Source organism: Bicyclus anynana, chromosome 25 (assembly GCF_947172395.1).
Source record: "Bicyclus anynana chromosome 25, ilBicAnyn1.1, whole genome shotgun sequence".
In the NCBI taxonomy this organism is placed as follows: Eukaryota; Metazoa; Arthropoda; class Insecta; order Lepidoptera; family Nymphalidae; genus Bicyclus; species Bicyclus anynana.
In genome coordinates this window covers 901,181-927,007 of record NC_069107.1, presented here as the reverse complement: position 1 = coordinate 927,007, position 25,827 = coordinate 901,181, and the positions used below count along the sequence as shown (strand labels likewise).

The 25,827-nt window shown below is 40.3% G+C and overlaps 1 protein-coding gene across 1 annotated transcript in view; it reads right to left on the bottom strand.

The window, feature by feature from the left end:
* Positions 1 to 25,705, bottom strand: part of LOC112055014 (protein transport protein Sec24C) — a 30,972-nt gene extending 5,267 nt beyond the window's left edge. The window contains exons 1-17 of the mRNA XM_052889200.1: positions 25,592 to 25,705; positions 20,894 to 22,546; positions 20,391 to 20,518; positions 20,089 to 20,206; positions 19,230 to 19,315; positions 18,858 to 19,047; positions 18,134 to 18,243; positions 17,670 to 17,783; positions 16,536 to 16,625; positions 15,776 to 15,961; positions 14,707 to 14,854; positions 12,193 to 12,353; positions 11,753 to 11,921; positions 9,743 to 9,955; positions 8,626 to 8,820; positions 7,570 to 7,752; positions 6,192 to 6,385 (exon numbers count right to left, since the gene is read on the bottom strand). Of these exons, the coding sequence (XP_052745160.1) occupies positions 6,192 to 6,385; positions 7,570 to 7,752; positions 8,626 to 8,820; positions 9,743 to 9,955; positions 11,753 to 11,921; positions 12,193 to 12,353; positions 14,707 to 14,854; positions 15,776 to 15,961; positions 16,536 to 16,625; positions 17,670 to 17,783; positions 18,134 to 18,243; positions 18,858 to 19,047; positions 19,230 to 19,315; positions 20,089 to 20,206; positions 20,391 to 20,518; positions 20,894 to 22,526 (3,918 nt within the window). The 5' untranslated portion in view covers positions 22,527 to 22,546; positions 25,592 to 25,705. The remainder of the gene's footprint in view (positions 1 to 6,191; positions 6,386 to 7,569; positions 7,753 to 8,625; positions 8,821 to 9,742; positions 9,956 to 11,752; positions 11,922 to 12,192; positions 12,354 to 14,706; positions 14,855 to 15,775; positions 15,962 to 16,535; positions 16,626 to 17,669; positions 17,784 to 18,133; positions 18,244 to 18,857; positions 19,048 to 19,229; positions 19,316 to 20,088; positions 20,207 to 20,390; positions 20,519 to 20,893; positions 22,547 to 25,591) is intronic.
* Between the last annotated feature and the right edge of the window lie 122 nt (positions 25,706 to 25,827).

Genomic DNA, 25,827 nt, shown 5'->3' with positions numbered 1-25,827 from the left:
ATGTTATATAATTTATTCTTTGTATATCATATATTATGTTATTACTATATATTCAAGATTGCATTTAACTATTATTTCCTATTTAAGTATACAATATATGTTTATTTTTTTAAAATACAACAGTATTAAAAATTTAAAAATTGGTTTCCTTAATGCTGGATCTCTTGGTTCAAGGCATGACGAGTTCTTGGTTGCTATGGATCGCTTTAGGGTAGATATCATGGCAATCAATGAAACCTGGTTGCGAGCTGGTGAGGAAGGTCGTGCCCCAACCGTTCCTGGGTATAGGCTGATTCATATTCCGCGTCCAGACACTGTTCGTGGCGGTCGTGGGGGAGGCGTTGCTTTCTATATTAAGCGAGGCCTCAGAACCAGAACATGTTCGTTTCCCCGACATGAAACAGTGGAACAAATGTGGATAAGCCTTAGTGTGAACTCTCATAAAATTGCTTTAGGTACGGCTTATCGACCTCCATGGCTAAATACTGACCTGTTCTTGGATGTTCTGACCGACACTATGCATTCATTGTCTAACTACGATCATGTGATATTGCTGGGAGATTTCAACATTAATTTATTAAATAAAAACGACTCTAAAACAATTAAATTAAACACTTTTTTCAACTATTTACAACTAACTCAACTAATATCCACTCCAACACATTTTACAGAAACAAGCGAGTCTTTAATTGACATCATATCGACAAATCTCCCAGTAAAAAACATCAACGTAGTTCATATTCCGTCATTGGGTAAACATGCATTTCTTGAATGTGTTTTTAATATAAAAAGGAGTAAAATCCCTCCTAAATATCTTAAGTCGAGACCGCTTAAAATGTATGCCAAGATAGTTTTAATAAAGATCTGAGCATTATACCTTGGGATAATATTTCCTCTTTAGACTGTGTTAACCGAATGGTTTCATCATTTAACTGTTATGTGTTGAAGCTATTCGATAAGCACGCTCCTAAGAAGTCATTAGTGATTAAAGATCGTTACAGTCCGTGGTTAACGCACAACGTAAAGCTAATGATGACTTTGAGGGACGAAGCACATGCAAAATGGCGTAACAATAAGTCGGAGTTAAATAAAATTTGCTATAAAGAATATAAGCATTTAGTTATCGAATCCATTCACAATGAAAAACGAGCATATTTTTCACATAATGTTAATAGTAAAATTAAATTCCCAAATGTTATGTGGAAAAATTTAAAGACTACAGTACTACCCAACAAAAACATTGCATTACCAGCTCATTTCACCGATCCTGATTCAATAAATGTGCAGTTTCTTAATGTTCCCGGTTTTAACTTTACATCTTTTTCCATGCTTACATATTACGAATTTAATCGTCTTTATACTGATACTTTTTCTCTATCCACTATCTCTGACCTAAGTTTATTAAAAATCCTTAAAAACCTTCATTCGAATGCTGAGGGAACTGACCAAATTACTCTTGACATGTTATTTATGATGTTACCACATTGCGTAGACACTATTAAATCCATTATTAATATGTCAATCACTACCTTTGTTTTCCCTAGTGACTGGAAAACTGCTTTAATACGTCCCCTACCTAAAATACCGGACCCCCAAACCCCAAAGGACCTACGACCAATTAGCATTTTATCTTGCTTCTCAAAAGTCTTAGAAAAAGCTGTACATCAGCAAGTTCTAGGATATTTGGAGAAGCAGCAGATCTTGCCGGATTACCAATCAGGTTTTAGGGCTGGTCGTGGGACTGTGACGGCTCTCCTGGACGTTACAGACAACATTCTTAAATCGCAGGACTCAGGTATGTGCACTGTTATGGTGCTCCTCGATTTCTCCAGAGCATTTGACAGTATAAATATCGCACTTCTATTATCTAAGTTATCCTACTATGGGTTTGATGTTAATGCTGTCAAGTGGTTTGACAGCTACCTGAGTAATCGTACGCAGTTTGTAGAATTAGGATACGAAGATGGTAGCAAGCGTCGTTCAGCGTCAACTTCTGTCACCAGAGGCGTTCCACAGGGTTCAGTTTTAGGTCCGCTACTTTTTATAATCTATTGTGCAGATATTATACATGAAATTAAAAACTGCAAGTACCATATATATGCGGATGACTTGCAAATATATTACTCATGTAAGCCGGAGGACATAAACCAAGCTGTGAATAGTATTAACGAAGACCTTGATCGAATTGCAAATTGGTCTGACCGCAACTCTCTTGTCCTTAATCCATCGAAGTCCAAGTTTATGTTATTCGGTACAAATAAACTCTTGCACAAAGTCAACTTGGCTACTGTTAACATACATATTAAAGGCAATACATTGGATCGAGTTTTCAAGGCGCGTAATCTTGGTCTATTGATGGACTCAGATCTTAGGTTTGAAGACCATGTTGCAGAGGTAGTTCGTAATTGTTTCTACCGACTAAAAATCATTTACAAAATACGTAACTACCTCTCCCAAGAGCTGCGTATCCGTCTAGTAGAAGCCTTAGTCCTTTCTAAGCTGAATTATGGAGATATTGTTTATGGCCCGCGACTTCTATGCAGGACTAAACGTCTAATACAGCGTGTGCAAAATGCTTGTACTCGTTTTTGTTTTGATGTTCCCTCAAAAGCACACGTCACTCCATTTTTAAATAATTTTGGGTTACTAAAAATGAGATCCAGACGAAAGTATCATTTGGCAGGCCTACTTTTCGGTGTTTTTAATCAGGGTAAACCGCTATACCTTCTAAATAAATTCACTTGGGCGGGTGATGGTGGCGGAACGGAGCGTCGAAGCTGCCGTAATCAATTACGGATACCACCTCACCGTACTGCCGCCTTTAGAGGTTCATTTACCTACTCCGCCACTAAATGTTGGAATAACATTCCCCCTCCATTGAAAAATCTTAAGTCTAAATTCGCATTTAAAAAACTGCTAAAGAGATTTCTACTTGAAAAGCAGATTGAATTCCAACATCATGTGGCGGAGTTTTCTTTCTTATAGGTAAATAACTGTAAATTCTGTATAAGAATTGCATAAATTTGTAAATACCTTTGTATATATGATATAATTTTATTTTTAATATTTTTTCTTCTCACGTTGTTATTCTTTAGTATGGTATTTTATTGTCTTTCCCTTTTTATTTTAGTTAATTGTAATGTACTATTTTAAGTTTAAGTTATTATTATTGTTTATTTTAGTTAATAAGGTTGTTGTGTGCTGTGTTTGTGGCGGCATCTGGTCAACGGTTCCAACTGAAAACCAGCGCTGCATGCTCTTTTTATTTAAAGAGTATGTAGCATTATGCTGAGTTGGATCCGTTTACTGGGTTGTGCCACACATCGCAGGATATTGTTATAGAACAAATTGTGTTGTGTGGCATAATTCAATAATAAAGCTTTTTTCTTTCTTTTTCTTTCTTTTCTTTCACACAACCAGTGAATTATTAAAACTAAGCTGAACCGTGTACAATTATGGAATAGTAACACTATGAAGTCCCAAAAGTTGGTTCGTAACTATGTAAAACTTAAAATATAATAAAGACAATGCTTAAGCGTTTATGATCCAGCATGATGGTACCACGAACCAATGAATCTACACAAACCATTAAATTATCATCTGCCTGTATTCTCTCTTCTGCTCTGTATGAAAATAGTTATTTTTTAAATAATCTAAAAGTTGCTGTGATGACGTTGTTTTACGTTAGCTCTTCTCTTACAATTACGTCCAAAATTAAATGGTCTTTCGACAATAAAAGAACCATAACATTGAGAACCCAAGCACGAATCAATGAAAAGGCAGCTTCTAAGGCAATCGTGTTCCACAACTTCACTGACCATCAGGCGAAATCATCAAGCGCAATTCCATGTAAAAAGCAGAGATACAAGCAAAAACAGTTGGCCCCAAAAACCCAGGATACAAACACCTACAGCATTTTCTGGACCGCCTTATGAGTGGTCATCAAATGCTCAACGTAGGACTCGGAGCCGTCCACGCCGCGGTCCTCGACCAGCAGCCGCCGCGCCAGCGTCTCGTGCTTATCGTACTGGTGGACTACGGACAACTGCATGCAAGCGAACAGACGGGTCAGTGCGGGCGAGATTACAGGTGCGTCAGTGCGTGCAAGACAACGCGCGCGTCAGTGCGTGCAAGTTAACGGACTCGTCAGTACGTGCTAGACAACGGGCGCGTCAATGCGTGCAAGTTAACGGACGCGTCAGTACGTGCTAGACAACGGGCGCGTCAGTGCGTGCAAGTTAACGGACGCGTCAGTACGTGCTAGACAACGGACGCGTCAGTGCGTGCAAGTTAACGGACGCGTCAGTACGTGCTAGACAACGGGCGCGTCAATGCGTGCAAGTTAACGGACGCGTCAGTACGTGCTAGACAACGGGCGCGTCAGTGCGTGCAAGTTAACGGACGCGTCAGTACGTGCTAGACAACGGGCGCGTCAGTGCGTGCAAGTTAACGGACGCGTCAGTACGTGATAGACAACGGGCGCGTCAGTGCGTGCAAGTTACGGGCGCGTCAGTGCGTGCAAGACAACAGGCGCGTCAGTGCGTGCAAGTTAACGGACGCTTCAGTGCGTGCAAGTTAACGGACGCGTCAGTGCGTGTAAGACAACGCGCGCGTCAGTGCGTGCAAGTTAACGGACGCGTCAGTACGTGCTAGACAACGGGCGCGTCAGTGCGTGCAAGTTACGAGCGCGTCAGTGCGTGCAATACAACAGGCGCGTCAGTGCGTGCAAGTTAACGGACGCTTCAGTGCGTGCAAGTTAACTGGCGCGTCAGTGCGTGCAAGTTAACGGACGCGTCAGTGCGTGTAAGACAACGCGCGCGTCAGTGCGTGCAAGTTAACGGGCGCGTCAGTAAGTGCAAGTTAACGGGCGCGTCAGTGCGTGCAAGTTAACGGACGAGTCAGTGCGTGTAACTTAACGGGCGGGTCAGTGCATGCAACAAACGGGCGCGTCAGTGCGTGCAAATCAACGGACACGTCAGTGCGTGCAAGTTAACGGACGCGTCAGTGCATGCAAGACGACGCACTCGTCTGTTATAGTAGAAAATTCGAATTAGAGACGATGTTTATCCATCTGATTAATGAAATATCAAATAAAATATGCCCAAAAAAATCCTCGCCATAAATAAGAATAGTCAATAATGGTTAATAATATTTGAACCAGGATTTTTACTCGACTCCGATTAATTTATAGTTCAAATAGAGAGATTTCGGATTTTCTACAATAACAGGCGCTTGCGTTGTGCGAAAAACTAAAATAACACCAAATACAAAACAAAATTAAAGAAAAGAATTTTCAAATTGTGCCAAACATTACAGTGCATGCTTTACTACTATTGTAGAGTCTAGTAATTCAACTACTCGGGTATATGAAGACAAAAATTCTTAAAAAATTTACGTTTGATATTAACATTAAACAGTAAAAATCGTGTATACAAATCACATACACACGTTGCGCTCTTGTGTTCTGGAGTTCTAACATAACAAGTACTGTCGTTGAATCCCTTGCTATAATTTGGATTCTATTTTTGAATCCCATGCTGCGGTTATACCAAACACATCATCTGCTTATACAAAACGATCAGTCGCGCTAACAAGTGGCCACTTGAAGAGAAAAAGAGAATATATCGTCCAATGGCGTCGGTGTTGTGTCAGTCCCATCTTCCTCGTCTCCAACGCAATGAAAGATATAGCAGTATTTACGGATGCACCGCCATTGGTTGAATTTTATCTGTATCTCTTCACGAGATTATCTCGTTGGTGGCATGTTAGTTAGGAAGGCATTGGTTAGGGTATGCCTTGTGCTTCACAGACACCTAACAGGCACTACTAGCAAGAACGGTTTAAGGTATGTTCTAGTTCCTTCATATATCGGAGTTCTTATATAACTTCTTGAATCCCTTACTACTTGGGAATTTGTTATTGAATCCTATGCTACGGTTACACAAAGTCCGTCATTTACAAATAATCAAAGCATGCATCGTACCTTCCTGCTTAAAGCTGGGTAGAAAGGCTACATGCAACTCGTATTGTGGCGACCGATAGTTCGAGCGCACTCGGTTGAAGATTTTAGATTGCTACAATACGAGTCGCATCTGAGTGTGTGTGTGTTTACTCTGTCAGAGCATACATTGTCTGTATTTCCCAGATATAGGGTTCTTGTTTTGTTTTTGGGTATTATTTGTAAGACTCACCCTCATAGCGTTCCTGCGTTTCACCCTGGTGCGCTCGACGAGCTCCCTCACGGCGGCGCTGGTGCGGTTGTGAAGCGCGGGCAGCTCGCACACGTGCGTGTCCACGTGCTGCGGCGACGCCACGCCGAACACCTCGCCCACCCACTCGGCCGAAGCCTGCGACCCCACCCATATCAGCATGTGTACACCGTTCTCTGCGGACAAATGTCTCCGTCAAATAGGAATATTTTTCCTCTCACTAAATAATAATTTTTTCGTTAATAACTTGACACTTAAAAAAGATTAATTTGTCGACCGATGCTACCCTCTAGCCTCACACACTGATCATCATCATTATCAACCCATATTCGGCTCACTGCTGAGTTTGAGTATCCTCTCAGAACGAGAGTGGATAGGCCAATAGTCCACCACGCTGGCCCAATGCGGATTGCCAGACTTCACACACGCAGATAATTGAGAAAGTTCTCTGGTATGGAGGTTTATTGTTAAGGTTATCAATTAAGCCTGATGTAAGCATTAATGCGGTTTAAGTTGGAGCGCGCTAGATGGAGCGAAGAGGCCTATTGTTTTAAAGGTGTTTAAATAGGGATGATGACAGTTTTTAAATTAAGAGTATGCTAATAGTAAAGCAATTTTGTAAAAGGAACAGGGTATCTGCGATCATTACTTTCGGAGCTACAGGGATTAAAAGAGTCAGATTTGCGGCGCTGCCGCGGATCCCTGAAAAACGTCCTATACAAAATGGCACGAACTAATGACGTCGTAGGTAATGTAATGATCGTTAGATTTGTATGTGCGTTCAAACAAAATTACTAATCTTTTTGTTATTTGTGTGTTATGTTTATAGTTTATTTATTAAAAAATGTCGCATTTAATGTAAGGAAGCTAAAACTGTATGAATTTTCATCTAATTACGATAAAAGAATTTTAATAGATTTTGAAATTTTATAATCTCATTTATTTTGTAAATATCCAGACAATCTTTGCTTTTTAACCGACTTCCAAAAGGAGGAGGTTCTCAATTCGGTCGGTATGTTTTTTTTTATGTATATACACCGATTACTCAAAGACGCCTGGACCGACTTCAAAAATTCTTTTTTATGTATAAATTAGTTAACATTGACCCCCATTGACCCCTATTCACCCGAATGTATCATAAAAATCAATATATTCAAACCTAGTCATCATCGCAATTACAAGTGTCAGGAAACACAAACGCCGGAAGGGCATTCCAAATTTTACTCCCACTAAGTAAACACACATCTATCTCATCCAGCCAACCGAAGCAGCTCACACACAAACTCACCCAGCAAGTAGACACCAGTGAACACATCTATCTCATCAAGGCAACCGAAGCTCGCTCGCTACACAAACTCACCCAGCAAGTAGACACCAGTCTCGTTCATCTTGTCGACGGAGGCGCGCAGCGGCTGCGGCGACGCGTCGGGCAGCACGTCCAGCTGCAGCAGGCGCGGGTAGGTGTACACCAGCGACAGCGACACGTCGGCCGTCAGCGCGCGGTACATCGCGCACGACCGGTCGTCGCACGTTATGTCTGGTCCTGGGACGGAGGGATTCATCGTTAGCCCTTCAATACTACGGCCAATCTTCCCCGATGCGATTAATATCAATACGATAAAGGTGCTATATAAAAGGAGGAAGGTACGATGCTCACCTCAATGTGTCTAGAGATGAGAACAAGAAAAATATCGATTGAAACCAGCGCAATCGAAAACATATCTTTCCTTCGTCCCATCGCAACGGAAGAGAGGGCGATACTTTCGATTTCGCCGCTTTTATCGACATTTGTCTTTCTCTCGTCTCGATGTATGTCGTAGTGCACATCACAACCCTACAGGAGGCCTCAAATTTGTCTATGAATATAGTTCGTAGCTCATTAGAGGATGGGTTTTATGAGCTACGACCTTTAGTATTCACAGCATATAAATAAGTAAATAAAGAATGGTAAACACGATTCAAAAATAGAATCATAAACGTAGCAAGGGATTCAATATGATGTGTGAACAGTTACAATAATTTTTTCTTCTTTTTAGCAACCCATATTCAGCTCACTGTTAAGTACGAGTCTCCTTTTAGAATGAGAGGGGATAGGCTTTAGACCACCATGCTGGCCCAATGCGGTTCCGCTGGGTTATCACAATCACAAACGTAGCATGCCACTTAAAATATAACCTTAAGCGTAGCAAGAGAGAGGAGTAAGCAATTACAAATTTGCATTAAGTCACATAATCTTTTTTTTAGTTAAAAAAATATTAGATATGCAGTTCAGCACCTATAAGTGGACTTATAAACCTCGGGAGTATTTCCCATGACCTTGAAGTCATGGAAAATACTCCCGAGCATCCTGTATATAACCTTTTTAAAACTGTTTTTGAAGAATATACATAGAAGCTAAGAAGACGGTTCTACGTACCTCCCGCCACAGCATCCGACCGCAGCACGCAGCTGGTGTACAGAGGCAGTAACTTCATGGACTCCGGCAGCACCAGCTGTCCCACTGATGATGGAGAGGCGCAGTGTCTGCGGTACGCCGCCAGCGACTTGGCGCACCGACTCGTGAGCCCTTCCCGGACTTGTCTCGGAGTCGCTTCTCTGAGGGCCCATACCGCTGAAAGATGGTTATATTGTTAAAATATACCTTAGTCATAGGTGCTTAAGGTTCACAATTGCAGGATGGTGTTGTACAGGTAAAAGTATAAAAAAACCTATTGTAATCGATTTCTTTGAATTGGCTTTCATGGTACAATGAACCTTACTGCTATGTTCTTAAAGTTTATAATTGCTTGTAGGTTCATACTTATTTAAACTTTTTGTTAGAGAGAATTGTAGTCGGTGATCAGATGTCTCAGTCTAAATCTTCAAACCCTAGTACTTAACAATATATTTTCACAATCATTATAAGAAGCAAGGGATCCTAGATAAATCGGAAGACGCACTTCACGATGGAACCGCATGTTACTTTACATTGCTTGAGGAAGAAAGTTACAGAGGCGTGGTTCTTGGCGAATATCGGTACACTTCGTAAGTCTTGCTACTACCAGAGTAAATAAGACTAGGCCAAGGTGTGTAAGGAACGACCTTAGTTAGATCCTATCTTATATGGTGCTAACTTGTGACCAATATGTGTCAATAGAGAAAATAAGATAAAAGAAGATACTGAATGGTGAGGGAGTTGAAGCAAATGACGCTAGCTTATCGCCGTACTGTATACCTTACTTAATGAGGAAGTTGATGCAGGTGTCAATCTCAGCCGAGCAGTACAGATCGGCAAACTGGTAAGTCACATTCAGAGCCAGGTTGATTGACGCAGAAAAATAAGACCTTGAATGGTGAGGAAGTTGGAGCAAATGACGCTAGCTTATCGGCGTGCTGCGTACCTTGCTTGGTGAGGAAGTTTATGCAAGTGTCCAGCTCGGCGGAGACAAGTCAGCGATGCGCCACGTTCAGTGGTTGATTGGCGCAGAAAAAGAAGACCCTAAATAGTGAGAAAGTTGAAGCAAATGACGCTAGCTTATCGCCATACTGTGTACCTTGCTTGGTGAGGAAGTTGATGCAGGTGTCGAGCTCGGCGGAGCGGTACACGTCGGCGAGCTGGTGCGCCACGTTCAGCGCCAGGTTGACGACGCGCAGGCGCCGCTGGCCGCTGCGGTGCGTGTACAGCAGCGCCGCCTGGACGTACACGCCGTCTTCTGCCGTCAGCTTGTCGTCGTGTTTGATCTCCACACCTATCGCCTTGTCCGCGTCTGAAACCAAATATTATTCGATATTTACTGATAGTTTAGTTTTTAGGTGTAAGGTATGAAGCCAGCGACGCCTGGCTATCCGTATCTGTGGAGCATACAGAACAGTATCTGAAGAAGCTGTGCTAGTGATAGCAGGATTGATACCTATCGACAAATTAGCTACAGGAAGAGCAATGCTATACAAAAGGGAGGCCTAAAGAACTCTAAAGGAAGAGAGACAAAGGACACTCCAAGAATGGTCAACAGAATAGCTAGAAAGCGGAAAAGGGCAATGGACAAAGGAACTTGATTCAAGACCTACTGAAATGGGTTAAACGAAAACATGGAGAGGTGGATAAACTGATAACACAAGCATTAACGGGACATCGAGTATTTAATACTTACAAACAGTGAATGTTGCACATATTGCGGAGAAGTAGACACGCCCAACCATGCAATCTTTGAGTGCATGGAATTCGAAGGGGAAAGGACTAACGCACGCCAAGGCGGTGTACCCCTGACAAAAGCAAACTTAGTGCTATTTATGTTAGAGAACAAGGATGCCTGGACTAAGGGGGCGAAAATGCTCCATAATATTATGGGACGACGCGTGAGAGACGAATGGGATCGCCAGAAAGCAAATATCGAAGCGTGATAGACCACCCCCATCCTAAAGTAATGCAGGTATACTGCTGTACAAGGAAGGAAAGGAGGAGATAAGATAAAAAAAGGGCCACATTCACACTCAGTTAAAAAAGCGATGCGTTAAAACCTAGCGTTGAAAAGTGTACCGTATAGTATGAAGTTGAATGAAGGCCTAATCCCAACGCACAAAATTGAAAATGCGACACAGCTCGTTAATAAAACGTCGTGTTTTAAAAACGCTGTCGTGTGAACATATACTTGAAAATGCATCAACTTTTGGGCAATTATAGTACCCAGCAGTTCCACTTATCCTAGCTTTGATGGTAACGTCGAAACAAGATGCGTCATCTGTCTCTGGCAGAAATTCCGCTAGCAATCACCTAAATGACAACATACTATATCACGTTTGCACTTTGAAGTCCAATCCAGAACAATCAGGACTTGGAAGAGTTATTGAGATCAATAGTTTATATTATACAGGATACAACAGACACGTTTGAATACCGTCATAGTAAACTAATCTCTTGTGAACAAAACCAAATAGACTGGACACTATACCGAAGCTGCATAAGAAGCGTTGAAGAATTGCAGGCCCATCTTGCTGTTGATTCATGTCTAAAAAATGTTCCAGTCAATATTTTCATATACACTAACATTCAGAAATGTATCCTTGCCTATCACTGACCATATTGATCTCCTGGGTGTCGATATTTCGGCTAACATCAACTTTGGGCGGTGCATGGAGTCTAAAGCCAAAACCGCGGCCAAAAAACTTGGAATACTCCGTAAGGTTAAGCAGTACTTCTCCTCACAGCAATTACTTACTCTATATCAGGCCCAAGTCCGGTCTTGCATGGAGATTGCATTTGACGGCTCAGCCAAATACCAGTTGGCTGGTTTGGATGCTGTGGATCGCCAGGAGACTCATTGGCACAGATTCACCGCTTTTGACAAAACTCCAAACCCTTGAGCTTCGGCGGAAAGTTTCCAGTTTATGAGTGTTTTATAGGATATATTTTGGAGAGTGTGCTCAAGAGCTGTTCGACGTCATACCACCTTCGCCTTTTTACCATCGCACCGCAAGACATCGGGTGGGTTTTCATCCCTATGTTGTGGATGTCCCTAGGATCCGTACTTCGTACGTATCTAAGGCTGTGAGCCAGAATGACTCACCAATAGCCGCCAACTCGACGTCCGTGGTGTTGGACATGAAGAAGTGTCCGTAGAAGTCCGTGGCGCGCACGCCGGTGGACGTGCGCACGCGCATCACCGCGTCAAAGGCCGTTGGCCGCGACACCACGCGCCGCACGTCCCACGCCAGCCGCGCGCCGTCCGTGTCTGCCTGCGGACAGGGGGGCATTTAGACAACAGTATAGCTCGGAGTAGGTGTAAGTAGCTTTTGCAGCTGTCCGCCGGTGAGGCGCGGCAGTTGGCCCAACGTTGCGGCATCGATGTGCGCGTTGTCGAGTAGCAGTCCAACGCTAGGAGCACACTCACCACGAAGTAGGTGTACTTGTGCAGCTGTCCGCCGGTGAGGCGCGGCAGTTGGCCCAACGTTGCGGCATCGATGTGCGCGTTGTCGAGTAGCAGTCCAACGCTAGGAGCACACTCACCACGAAGTAGGTGTACTTGTGCAGCTGTCCGCCGGTGAGGCGCGGCAGTTGGCCCAACGTTGCGGCATCGATGTAGGCGTTGTTGCAGACGAACATTTGCACACAAACCCCCGCCGCCGAACACGACTGGCCCAGCTCGTTGTATGCCGTCGTTTGCGGCGCTGCAACAGAAAACAATAACTGTTTAATATCACATCACACTATCACACTAATAAAGGCGAAAGTTTGTGTGTAAGTGTGAAAGTGTGTAAGTATGTTTTTTCCTCTTTTACGCTGTGTCTACTGAAACGATTTGGCTGAAATTTGGAATGGAAATAGATTTTACTCTGGATTAACACATAGGCTACTTTTCATCCCGGAAAAATCCATGTCCAAAGTCGCAGGCGTCCGCTAGTTTTATATAATGTTTCAATAAAAAAAAAAAGAAAAATATATAATTGTGTATGAATATATAATTGTGTATATTTTAGCAACGCATTTAACACCGTAGACTTTGATTTACTTTTAACTTTATTGAGAATTTGTGGTATGTCTCCATTTGTGGTCAATTGGTTTCAAACTTATTTATATAATCGTCAACAATGTGTGCGTTTAGATAATAGGCTATCTTCGTTTATTACTCTTAATTCTGGCGTGCCTCAAGGTGGTATTCTTTCTCCTCTTCTATTTTCCGTCTACATAAATTCTGTTACTTCAGTCTTATCATCGTCTCATCATCTGTACGCTGATGACTTACAAGTGTATTTATCTGCCCCTATGGATGATCTACATAATTCTATAAATGTTCTGAATACTGAGTTAAATAAAGTTAGCGCTTGGTGTCGGTCATTTGGGGTTCAAGTGAATGCAAGTAAGTCTCAAGTGGCTATTATAGGTTCTTCTTATTTCTTTTCTTCTATATCCTTTGATACGTTACCACCAGTCTCAATTGATGGTGCAACTATACCTTTTAGCAGTACAGTCAGAAATTTAGGTTTAATTATAGATAACAACATGTCTTGGGTACCGCAAGTAACAGAAGTTAGTCGCAAAATTTTTTCAGCTGTCGGATGTCTTAGACGATGGAAAAACTTTTTACCAATTAAAACTAAACTTTTGTTAGTTAATACTTTGTTGTTACCAATTTTAGATTACGCGGATGTCTGCTATTTAGACTTGTCTGAGACTTTGGTAAATAAATTGGAAAGGCTACAAAACTTGTGTATACGGTTCATCTTTGGTCTACGTAAATTTGATCACGTGTCTCAGTATCGTGCTCAATTACAATGGCTGCCAATCCGATCCCGTAGAAACTTACACGCACTTTCTCTCTTATATTCTGTTTTATATAATCCTCGAACGCCACCTTACTTGAAAGAACGATTCAACTTTGTTGGTAGAAATGTTGAGTGCAGTTTACGGGCCAGGGATGAAAACCGTTTACAATATACAGTCTGCCATTCAGTGAAGTATCAAAAATCATTTACAGTTAAAACAGTCAGCCTGTGGAATGAGCTACCGAGTGACATAAGACAGTCCGCGTCTCTAAGCATCTTCAAAGATCGTGTTAAAAAATACTACTTATCTACTATACTATAATAATTATTATTTAAGTAGTTATGTTTATTTATTATGTATAATTATGTATGTAGGTGTACTCATATATATATATATTTTTTTTTTTTTTATTTATGTATATTTAGTATGTAATTGTATATGTAGTTTAATTTAGAATATTATTTTTAATAGTTTAATTATTATAGGTATGTTATATTGCACTATCCGCTTTCCTTTCTTTAAATATTTTATTTAAGGTTGTCTGGAGGAGATCGCTTTTAGCGATAAGACCGCCTTTGCGCATCTTACTTTTCTATTTTTTTTTTTTTTTCTGTTCTCTTTTTTTGTATCTTATTTGTGTGCAATAAAGAATTAAAATAAATAAATAAATATTTTGGGCAAAAGAGCCAGCGAATAATGTTAAGTGAATGTTGTCCAAAACTATTAACTAATGTTATTTTTGTGTTCCACAAACTCGCAACTAGGTCACCTTAAGATTATCAAAACAACGAATTGCCCTGTTATGTAAATAGGAATTCCAATTCAACCGGTCTGCCTAAAAAACTTAACAAAAATTAAAAAAAAAAGCTAAACAGATGCACTTCACATGTTAGGTATTTATGAGCTGTGCAACCTGAATTGCACTTTATTGTGTTGTAGTTAAAGTCGCTATTTACTTGCATGATTATGCTTAGTGTTTCTTCTGTATCATTGATGTTTGCACAAGAAGTAAAACGAATAATCTAAAAATTTTGTTATCTATGTATTATTATGATGTTATTAATTTAAAGGTTTCCTTTTGCGACATACAGTTTTAGACCATCTTTTGTCTCTAGAAAGAATCCTATAGCTTGGTAACTTCTTTCGTAACGCTCACGATGGTCCGCGCGGGCCGGGGGGCGTGTAGCGCTGAATGAAAAACCCAGTCTTTCCCCCCGTCACCCGCATATCATGGAAGTGTCTTAAAGTGTCACTCACTCAATATCTGCTTCTCTTTGTCAGTGCCGAGGAGTTTCCTGTCTTCCCTGTTGAGGAGTTTCCCCGGCGCGTTGTAGGACGGCAGCGTGGTGTGGAACACCAGCAGCTGACCTGAAGTGTCTGCTGCCTTCAGTGCTTCTAGACCTGCCTGGAAGGTGATACAACTGTGACGTCATCGGTTCATATGATATTTGTACCAACATACTCGTAGTAGCAAGAGTGTATCCTGCAGTCTAAAGACGTCAGGAGATAATGAGATAATTTTGTCTACTTATTGTGATCTCTTTGCGTCTCTTACATCCCCATTGTAATGAAAGAGTTAGTTAGCTATTTATTTTATTGCTATTGGATGAAAGAGAGCTATGTAATAATATTTACAAAATGATCACTCATCAAAATGTCAGAATATTTAACGCCACTATTCTTCATCATACACTTGAAGCCCTCTCCTTGATTTTTCATCGTATTTTCGCTTTTACAATCATCTACAGTTCGTGCGCTATAGCATGGTGCGGTTGACAGATCGTTTCACTTTTGAAAGTTTGCCGCGATTCACGATAATAGTACGTATTATGAACGTCATAAGTGACGTTATAACGTAAGGTGACAGTTGTGTTTCCTGCACCATGCGATAGAGCACGTTGTATTTTCAATGAAATCATCTTTATGTTAAGTAGCATTAGTACAGTAGTGATAGAAGCAAGAAGTTGCATTATTTTAATTAAAAATTTTATCTATAAAAATAGTATAGTACGTTGGTAATTTATTTCGTAGTATTTAACAAAAATCAGATCTTTAAAATCATAATTACTGCAGCTACATCATTGAAAACACTGATTCAAGATAGATAAAATTTAAAAATCCGAAAAAAAAATATAACTTGGTCACCCTAGGGATTTGAAAAACTATTCAAATTAATTTTCGATGATTAGGTAGTGCATCTACCGTTTGCGTTTTATCCATTAATTACGGAACACCCTGTATAATACAATAGGCTTCAAGTGAATGATAGATTTAAGACTGATGATAAAGATGATGATATTAATTATGTTACACAAAACACATTTACCTGTACAGCGGGCAACAAAATGGTCTCAGTCTCTTTATTATTTTGGAACATGGTGGGCAATTGCTGCAGAAGAGCCTGCAGCACGGGCCCGCTATCCTCCGGCGTCTGTAAGAAGCCTTCTAACAAAGGCACGAACATGTCGCCTACGTCGCCCACTGACAGCATTTGCGGCTGCACTAATGTACCCTAGGGAGGAAAACAACATTTTTCAAACCAAGTGAAATAACTAATATTTTTTTTATATAATAAATCGATTTCTGACAATGCAAAACCATGCCTTAAAGTTAAATTTTGTGCAGAAAAAAAACGAAATTTTGTGCAGATGAAAACTTATAGTGCAAGTTTTATTTTGACATTTTAATGTTTTCAAAATTCAAAATACTCCCATTTTAGCGTAACAAATGTCAAATAACACTATTCTATTTTTATGCCTGAACTTGTAAATGTATAAGGTTGGGTCACTTATAGGACATGCAAATAATAATTTACAATAAAACATTATAAAAAATAAAAACTCGTTTAAGTTTTACACCTAAGAAGCACAGTTTTACACCTAAGCGGCACAGTTTTACACCTAAGCGGCACAGTTTTACACCTAAGAAGCACAGTTTTTCACGCATCTATTACACTTTCATGGTCACCACTAAACCAATTTAAAAAATTCTTTCACCAGTGGAAAGTTACATTATCAGCGAGTAACATAGGCTACATTCTATCCCCGTAAATAAAGAACCAATAAATATATAAACAAATCTCTCACCTTAATATTGTAGAAATGCACAGTCGTGCTGTAAGTGATGAAGCCAACTCTCGTCCAACTCTTGCCCGTTTGTTCGTCCTTCGGCATTGACTGCAACCAAACATTCGTTGTATACTAATAGGTCTTATTTTGTGGATGATCATTATGAACAAAAGTTCATAATGATCTTCCAGAGCAGACTTAGTAGTAGGGGAGCCCACGATACTAAATGTGGATTTACTTGACTGTTGAGGGACTATTAGATTTAATAAATTATATGATAGGAAGGATAAATGATTATATAATGGGTTTTGTAGTAATATGAGTAGGTACATAGTAGGTATAACATAAATTTCTCAAAGAGGCTTACAGATCTGAAATATTTCACTTGAAAATTGAATTGGACAATGGACATATCTTCACAGAATAATATCACCCTAAATAACAGTTTAAAGCTCCTAATTCTTTCCCGAATTGATGGTATATGAGGTCAAATAATGCAATAAAAGTCGGGAACCCTCGAATCGGTAAACATGGTGGAAGCACTGTAATATGGATAGCGCAACACGAAATGCAGTGTAGGACTTTTATATAAACTTTATTTGTTTTAATTTCTGTTTTTATTGGTGGGGAAAGCTTTTACAGATTTTTAAAACTATTTTCATTATTTTGGCTTGTGGAAGTCGGCAAATCATTTATTTTTTATTAATCTGGAATTATTTCCTACAAAATGAATTTTTATTAACAACCTTCAAAATGAATTTTTGTCAAGCGTAACTTAAGGAACTGGTGGAGTGGGTTACAGCTCCCAGTCCTATAAGATTCTCAAGTCGTCAGATTCTCGAAATACACACTTTTTACCAAGTAACTAACTTTACCTTAACAGAAGCTTTTGTTGAGTATTTAAAAGGTAAAGTTTGTGGTATCATAGGGGGTAAACTCTGGATCTACTGAACCGATTTTGAAAATTCTGAAAGCTACTAGTGAGTGGGCTATATTTAACCACATACCCCGAAATATAAGCCCCCAAGGCGGCATTATCATTCATATTTGATTTGACTATTGAAGATAAAATCTTTATTACGTTCAAGTCAATCCCAAAATCATCTATTGGGCTCTTGTACTATAACATGTAAAATAGACTAGTGTGCTCACCTCAATGATGTCCATGACATTGTCGCAAATAGTCTGCAGGAGTCCGCTCTTGATGGAGTTGTACGACACGTCGATCACGAACACGATGGCTGGCGGGTTGGGCAGCGTGTTGTTCTGCAAATAATTATAACACAACTTTATTACACGCTTCATATAGTCTAAGATCTGGCTGTAGAATTAGTGCGCTCATCGAGTATTTGCTAAAAACTAAATTTTTACGCATATTTATGATCTAGAGAACATATACCTAATACGTTGTCTCTCAAAATGTGACTGTTAGTATTTTCAACAGTATAAGCTATGTCTCACCCGACAGTACTCCTTGGTGGCGACGATCTCGTACGTGCCGAGCGCCATCTCTGCCGGCACGCGCCCGTACTGCTGCATGGTGTTCACGTACTGCGTGTACTCCATGGGCACTGCAGCATGACAGCCATAGACAATATGTATAAGCTATGTCTCACCCGACAGTACTCCTTGGTGGCGACGATCTCGTACGTGCCGAGCGCCATCTCTGCCGGCACGCGCCCGTACTGCTGCATGGTGTTCACGTACTGCGTGTACTCCATGGGCACTGCAGCATGACAGCCATAGACAATATGTATAATCATTTACAATATATAAATAACATTTAAAATATAAAATGTCTTAAACGGTGAAAGAAAAACATAGTGATGAAACCTGCTTACAAGAGAATTCTATTAATTCTTTGTGTATGAAGCCTGCCAATCCACATTGGGCAAGCGTGGTGGATTATTTATATCGAACTCAGCAGTGAGCCAAATATGGGCTGATAATGAAATAGTAGATTGTTATACAAGTGGCTAAAAAGACCCTTCATATTATTACGAGGTAACAAGGAGGACAAGGTATTTTTAGGTACTAAATAGAAACCGAGTTTATAATGGGTTTAGCCCCATGTGTTACACTCTGCTTTTCACTACGATTGCGAAAAAATAAAATAGTTTAGTACAATATTCAATGATTTATTTTAATTGAAAATTAAATGTACAAAGTCTACAATTTTGAATGTTATGGGAGATGCTTTTACCCGGTAACATAATTTCCTACTACTGTGAAGATGAATAATGAGTATATGAGGTGTGAGTGAACGCTAAACTGCTGTACATCTTTGTGGTAAGTAGCCATGTGCTTATCACCAGACCAGACCTGAACTCAGGAGCTCACCTTCAGAAGTGGCCTTGCAGAAGGCGCACTTGAAGTGTCTGGCGGCGTCCACGAACTTCATGCTGGGGCACATGTAGGCCTTGCAGCGCGCGCAGCGCACCGGGCCCGCGCCCGCCGCACCCGTCAGCGCCGCGAAGTCCAGCAGCGGCGGCTCCGGCTCGCTGCCCACCGTCTCCGCCATGGGCGAGATCTGCCGGTACAACAAATCACATTTTTTTTTTTTAAAAGAATATTTTTCATATTATTTAAATATGACCATAAATATTCCCATTCGCCTCCAACTAGTCGGGAAATGCTGTATATCGTGAGGAAAGGAAAAGGAGGAGGTATTATGAATTGAGTGAGTGTGAGGAATAATTACGTTATACTTACGACCAAACAGAAAGGCATTGTCGTCTGCTTCAACAGATCAGCAGTAACTGGCACGCTGTACATGGAGCTCCTGATGTAACGGGGGCCTGGAACAAACAAACAAACAATCAGTTATTGCTTTGTAGTTCTATTCATAACTCGAAACTCGACGAAAGTCTTCGAACAGTGCGTGTCGCCAGTGATGACCCACGGATCTGAGACTTGGTTACTAACTATGGGCCTTATTAGAAGGCTTAAAGCCACTCAGCGGGTGATGGAACGAGCTATCCTTGAGATTTCTCTGCGTGATCGAATCAAAAATGAGGAGATCTGCAGACACACCAAAGTCACATAGCTCAGGAAGCTGAAGTGGTAATGGGCAGGCCACATAGCTCGAAGAGCCAAATGACGTTTGGGTCCCAAGGTGCTGCAATGGCAACCCCGCCGGAAAAAGCAGTGTTGTTCGACCCCCAACAGGTGGCCTGAGAACATCAAGCGGATTGCAGGAAGCCGCTGGTTGCTGGTAGTTCGACACAGTTGTGTTTGGAAGTCCATGCAAGAGACCTATGTCCATCCATAGTGGACATCCATCAGCTGATAATGATGATGATGATGATGATGAATTTAGTATAGCTGGGGAAACTATATAAAAAACCGCATAATCTTAGCATATAAATGAGAAAGGTCATTCATCACGAAATCTCGAAAACAGCTTGACGTATACAAAGGTGAAATTTGACATTAAGGTAGTCCATAGATTGTAGACCGGATTAAGGCGGTCTAAAGGCGGACGAAGTTGCGGGCGTCCGCTAATCTGTAGATAAAGCTTTGTATGTCGGGTTTTCTATGGTAAATTCATATGGTAACTTCATATACTCACTGGCATTGCCCTTGTCGTCCACAATGAAGTCAGTGGACACGAGCGGCGGGACCAGCCCCTTGTCGTTGGTCACGAACACTCCACCGCGGTTCTGTTGGTCATCTGCCATCACTTGGATCTGAGAATAACACAATACTATGTCACAATTTACAATTAATTCAATGAATAATGATGTTAATAACTATATAATGATGAACTTCCGCAAAATAACGCCTGCTTCTATCCGATGTTAATAACACCTATACCCAAAGAAGTAACAATACCTATTTTTTACTTAAATAGAGTGTTAAATAAGAACTTACTGGGCTAGGCATCTGATCCGGGTCCAGTCTCTTCTGCTGTTGTGGCTGACTGTAGCTGGGTTGTTGCGCCGGGAAGGGTGCATAGCCCTGACCCATCTGCTGTTGTTGACCAGGCATTGGTGGCATACCTGGACATACATGTTTTCAGTCAGTCAAGTTCAGTCAATTAAGCCAAAAAAGGCTTCATTTCTTTGTCACCAAACTGAATAGGCAGAGTTTTAGTATAAACCATTTTACTATTCAAAAATGTTTTGAAAGGTTAGGTCACTTAAGGTCCTAAGATACTGAAGGTTATTTAGGAACATCTCTATCCTTTTACCTTCACAATACTTGTATTAGGAAATCGTAAGTATGAAGTTTTCACAAAATTATGTCTTTCATGTTGTTTCAAAAACGCTATTGTGTGAACATATTCTTGGGAATGAATTTGTTTGAGGACTAAGTTCTCATCTTGAGAGAGCTCATTACTTTTGATTTTAAACAAAAATAATTAAAAATCTCACCAGCATAGCCACCATGTTGCGGTGGTGGAGCCCCATACCCTGGCTGACTGGGGTACTGCATCTGCTGGTTCAGTGGTGGTGGCATGTGCGGCAGACCAGGCATTGTTTGATACTGGTTGTATTGAGATTGTGGCGGCATTCCTGGCTGAGGAGGTAGGCCAGGCTGCGGTGGTAAACCAGGATGATTCATGCCAGGCTGAGGAGGCATGCCTGGTTGAGGTGGCATGCCTGGTTGAGGTGGCATGCCTGGCTGAGGTGGCATACCAGGCTGAGGTGGCATGCCAGGCTGAGGTGGCATACCAGGCTGAGGTGGCATGCCTGGTTGAGGTTGCAAGCCTGACTGGTACGGCATCCCGGGCTGAGGCGGTAAGCCAGACTGAAGTGGCATGCCCGGTTGTGGTGGCATACGCGGCTGAGGTTGCATACCCGGCTGAGGAGGCATGCCTGCCTGAAGTGGCATGCCTGACTGAGGTGGCATGCCTGGGTGAGGTGGCATGCCTGGTTGAGGTGGCATGCCTGGCTGAGGTGGTAAACCTGGTTGTTTTAGACCAGGCATTTGTCCTGGCTGGGGTGGTAAGCTATGTTGGGCAGGTGGTCGCTGTCCCATTTGACCAGGTTGTGGGGGCAAGCCTGGCTGCGAAAGTTGACCTGGTTGAGGTGGTAAGCCAGGCTGATTTAACACCGGTTGTTGGGGTAAATTTTGCTGAGAAGGGAGAGACTGGGGCAAGCCAGGTTGAGATTGAAAACCAGGTTGTGGTCCAAATTGCCCAGGCTGTGGCATACTAGTCTGGGGAGGTAAACCAGATCCGGGTGGTAAGTTTGCTTGTTGGGAATTAGGTTGAGGAGGCCCTGGTTGGTTAGGCATTGGTCCTGCTTGAGAAAACCCAGGTCCAGTCATTTGTTGAGGTGGACCCTGATTGGGAGCTGATTGAGGTGGACCCTGATTCTGAGCTGCTGGAGGTGGGCCTTGATTGGGCATTTGAGAAGGTTGACCTGGTCCTTGTGGACCTCGACCAAGTCCTGGTGGAAACCCTTGAGCAGTAGGTTGTTGCATCCCAGGTTGAGGGCCTCTCATTTGTCCAGGAGGGCCTTGAAAACCTTGTTGTGGCCCACCCATTTGAGGAGGCATACCAGGTTGTTCAGGTTGACTAGGTCTTTGAGGCCCTGGAGGCCCTTGAGGTTTCATAGCACCTGAATTTGGGGGAAACTGTCCCGGTTGGTTAGGCTGGACAAAATTTGGCTGAGACACTGGACCAGGTGTTGAAGAAGGTGGTAGAACATTCTGATTGATCGTAGGAGGGAATTGCTGATTGCTACTTACTGGAGGCCTTCCTTGAAAGGGCTTAGCTTCTGGTGGTAATTGGCCAGTATAATTGGAAGTAGGGGGAAAATTGGGGGGCATTTGGCCAGGTGGTAATTGTGATGCAGGAATATTAGGAAATCCTGATCCTTGCATTTGTCCTTGGGGTCCGTTTAGATCCAAATTTTGCATCTTTCGAGACATATCCAAAGGAGGTTGGCTATAGATATTGGAGTTATGAACACCGTTGAAGTCTTGTGATGGTGGGAAGCCCATTGGATTGTTCTGAACATTATTATTTTGCCCGGGCGGCAGGTATTGTGGATTCATCATCTTGAATGAAGTTGTCTTATCTAGAACAGAAAAAATAAAGTCCTATAAATATACTAGCTAGCCCACACAGTTTCACTCGAGTAAAAATATCACTTATATATGTTATATAGCATATAACTTTCCTGTTATAGGGCTATCCAACACTAAAACAAATTTTCAGTTTAGACCAGTAATTTCTGATATTAATGTGTTCACACAAACAAATTCTTCAGGTTTATAATATTAGTTTATTATCTTTCCCGTTTCTATCAGAGATTAGCCTCTGGACCATAGTTATATCTAATGACTGCTAGGTATGTATAATATTAAGTATAAAATAGAAAAAGACACACATTTAATATATTTTTTTAACAAAATTTGTGTGTGAATGAACACTTTTAGTTAACATTTTTAATAAATACAAGCAGAAACACATTACAGTCACATAGTTCCCATTAATGTGGGAATTGCAGGGATAACATATAGTCTATGACATTCACAAATATCCTAGCTTTCTACTAGTAAAAGTATTTTCAAAATTGGTTCAGTAGTTCCGGAGATACTACTACCTCACAAACTTTACCTTCTTAATATTAGTATAGAATGCATTTCTGAAAATGATTTACTAATTACAAAAACTACTAAAATAGCTATCAATTAGTTAATTATACTATGCATATTTTGTTAATTATAACAATGCACATTAAAATTACAACATTAGCAGTACAGAAAGAAATTCATCAAAAGAAATACATATACAAGACTGTCTTGTATATGTATTTTGATGATTTTGATTTCCAACACAGAAAGAAATTTTCAATTTGGACCAGTGGTCTTTGATATAAGCAAAATATAGATATATAAAAGAAAGTCGAGTTAGATACTCTATTTATAACTCAAGAATGGCTGAACTGATTTGGCTGAAAATTGGTGGAGAGGTAGCTTTGAATCAGGACACGGACATAGGATACTTAGGGTAGGGGTAGGATAGGTATAGGGTAGGGGTAGGGTTTCACATGAACGAAATCACGGGCTAGTAGAAAAAAATAAAAAAAAAAAGTCGAGCCAAAGTAACTACACAGCTACAAATAAAAATAATTTCATTTCTCGGCGTAATTGACCTGGATTCTAAGAGTATATTTTTCTTATTCCTTAGTACATTCAGACTTCATTTAAAACCAACCTTGGCTATTCAGCACCCGTAAATAGAATGCTTATGTTATATAATAACATCAGTAAACTAATTAATATAAATATAAGTTTTGATAGTTTTGATAGCCTTATAATAATAATAATAAAGTCTTTATTTATTTCATACAAATTAGTAATACAATTTTTTTTTGTTTTTTTTTTTAATAGATTTTTTTTTTCTTTTTATATTACGTTTGTATGAATCCCATTATTGGGTATAGGCCTCCTCCAGCAGTTTCCACTTTCGTCTGTCCCGTCCTGACCTCATCCAATCCCCACCAGCCACTTGAGCAATGTCGTCTGTCCAGCGCTTCTGAGGTCTGCCAACTCTCCTTTTGCCTAGTGGACCCTGCCATTCAGTGACGGTAAGTGTCCACCTGGCGTCTTTCAACCGCGATATATGTCCTGCCCATTGCCATTTTTGTTTCAAGGCATGTTTTAAGGCGTCTGTGACTCTGGTTCTTTCTCTGATCATTTTATGTCTGACTTTATGGATTTTTTTCAATTTCAGCATACTGCGTTCCATTGCCCTCTGACATGACCTTACTTTGCCTTTGGTTTTGTTATCAAACACCCATGTTTGACTGGCATATGTTAGGCATGGTAAAATACAGGTGTCCATTACTATTTTTTTGTGTTTTGAAATATAGTTTCCTTTAAAAATCTCCTTTTGTGCCCAGTATCTGCTCCAGGTTATGTTTATTCTCCTGTTTATTTCCATCTCGTTGTTGATTGTGTCAAATGACACTTGCTTCCCCAGATAAATATACTTATCTACATATTCTATAATTTTATTATTTACTTTTATAGGCTTTAATTGGCTGTTGGACATGATTTTAGTTTTGTCTGGGTTCATATTTAGACCTACTTTTTTGCTTTCCACATCTAAGACTTGTAGCATTTTTTCTAGGGATGGTGCAGTTTCACTAAAAAGGGCTATGTCATCTGCAAACCTCAGATGCGTTAGGCGACGGTTTTTTATCTGTATACCCTTTGATAGCCTTAATTGTTGTAAAAAGAAATTTAAAAACTATTGCTTTGCAAATCCTGATTTGCCTTGAAACCCTTCATCTTCTTTACCTAGAGTTAGGTAGTGTTTTGTTTTTTTGTTTTATACACACATAGGTATTTTGTTTGCATGTAGTTAAATTGTAATATTGTTCGTCTTTGTATATTATAAATCTGTATTACTTATATATTATCCTTAGTGCATGCTGTGACAACCAATAAGTCTGCAATAATTGCCATAAGGTATATATTTCTTTATATTTTATAGTACTTGAATGTGAATGTGAACAGAATGTTTATTAGAAGTACCATAGACAAATTTGTTTATTTTTTATTTAAACTTTCTTATTAGCTCTTACATGTTCCTGTACCAATGATGCTACACGATTCAGCGTTACAAATTAGAACACATGATAACAAGTTGTGTAGATAACATCTCTATATTCTTTCTCTCTTTCAGTCATTCTCATTTGATAAATTAAAAATAAATCACTCATCGATAAAATATTTATAGCCTACTGCGTATCAAAGTTAATTTAATAAAATATATTGAATTAAACTGCTTTAACATACCAAATATATCATCCCAATCGCAAATACACTCGACTAAGTGACCCCGTAATTAATCGTGATTATGTATGCAAAAAACCCACTTCCAACACTGCACTATAGAATAAATGAGGACATTAACGGTTATTCTTGCAGGATACACTCGAAAATTTTATTTATTTAAAATTTAATTGTGATAAAATTACGAAAAAATATTAGCACAACTTTGACAGCTGCTATAACAATTTTTAAACATAAATTACGCAAAGGTAAACAATGATTCTGGTAATTATTTTTAGCCGAATACGAAGAATATAACATAAAGATATTATACTTACGGCTTGTTGGATATTTTTTAACGAATTTGCACTATAAAAAATATAAACAACACACATCTAACATTCGGAACCACGGGCCACGTATTCTGACAGTGTTGTCAGCGTCATAACGCTTATGTGGAACTTTTCAAATATGACAACGCTTCGGTATAACGAAACGTAATGAAATACTTTTAAATAGTCCAAAATGTTTTTAAAAGTGCTTACAGAAGTTATTATTACTAATTTATTATCAA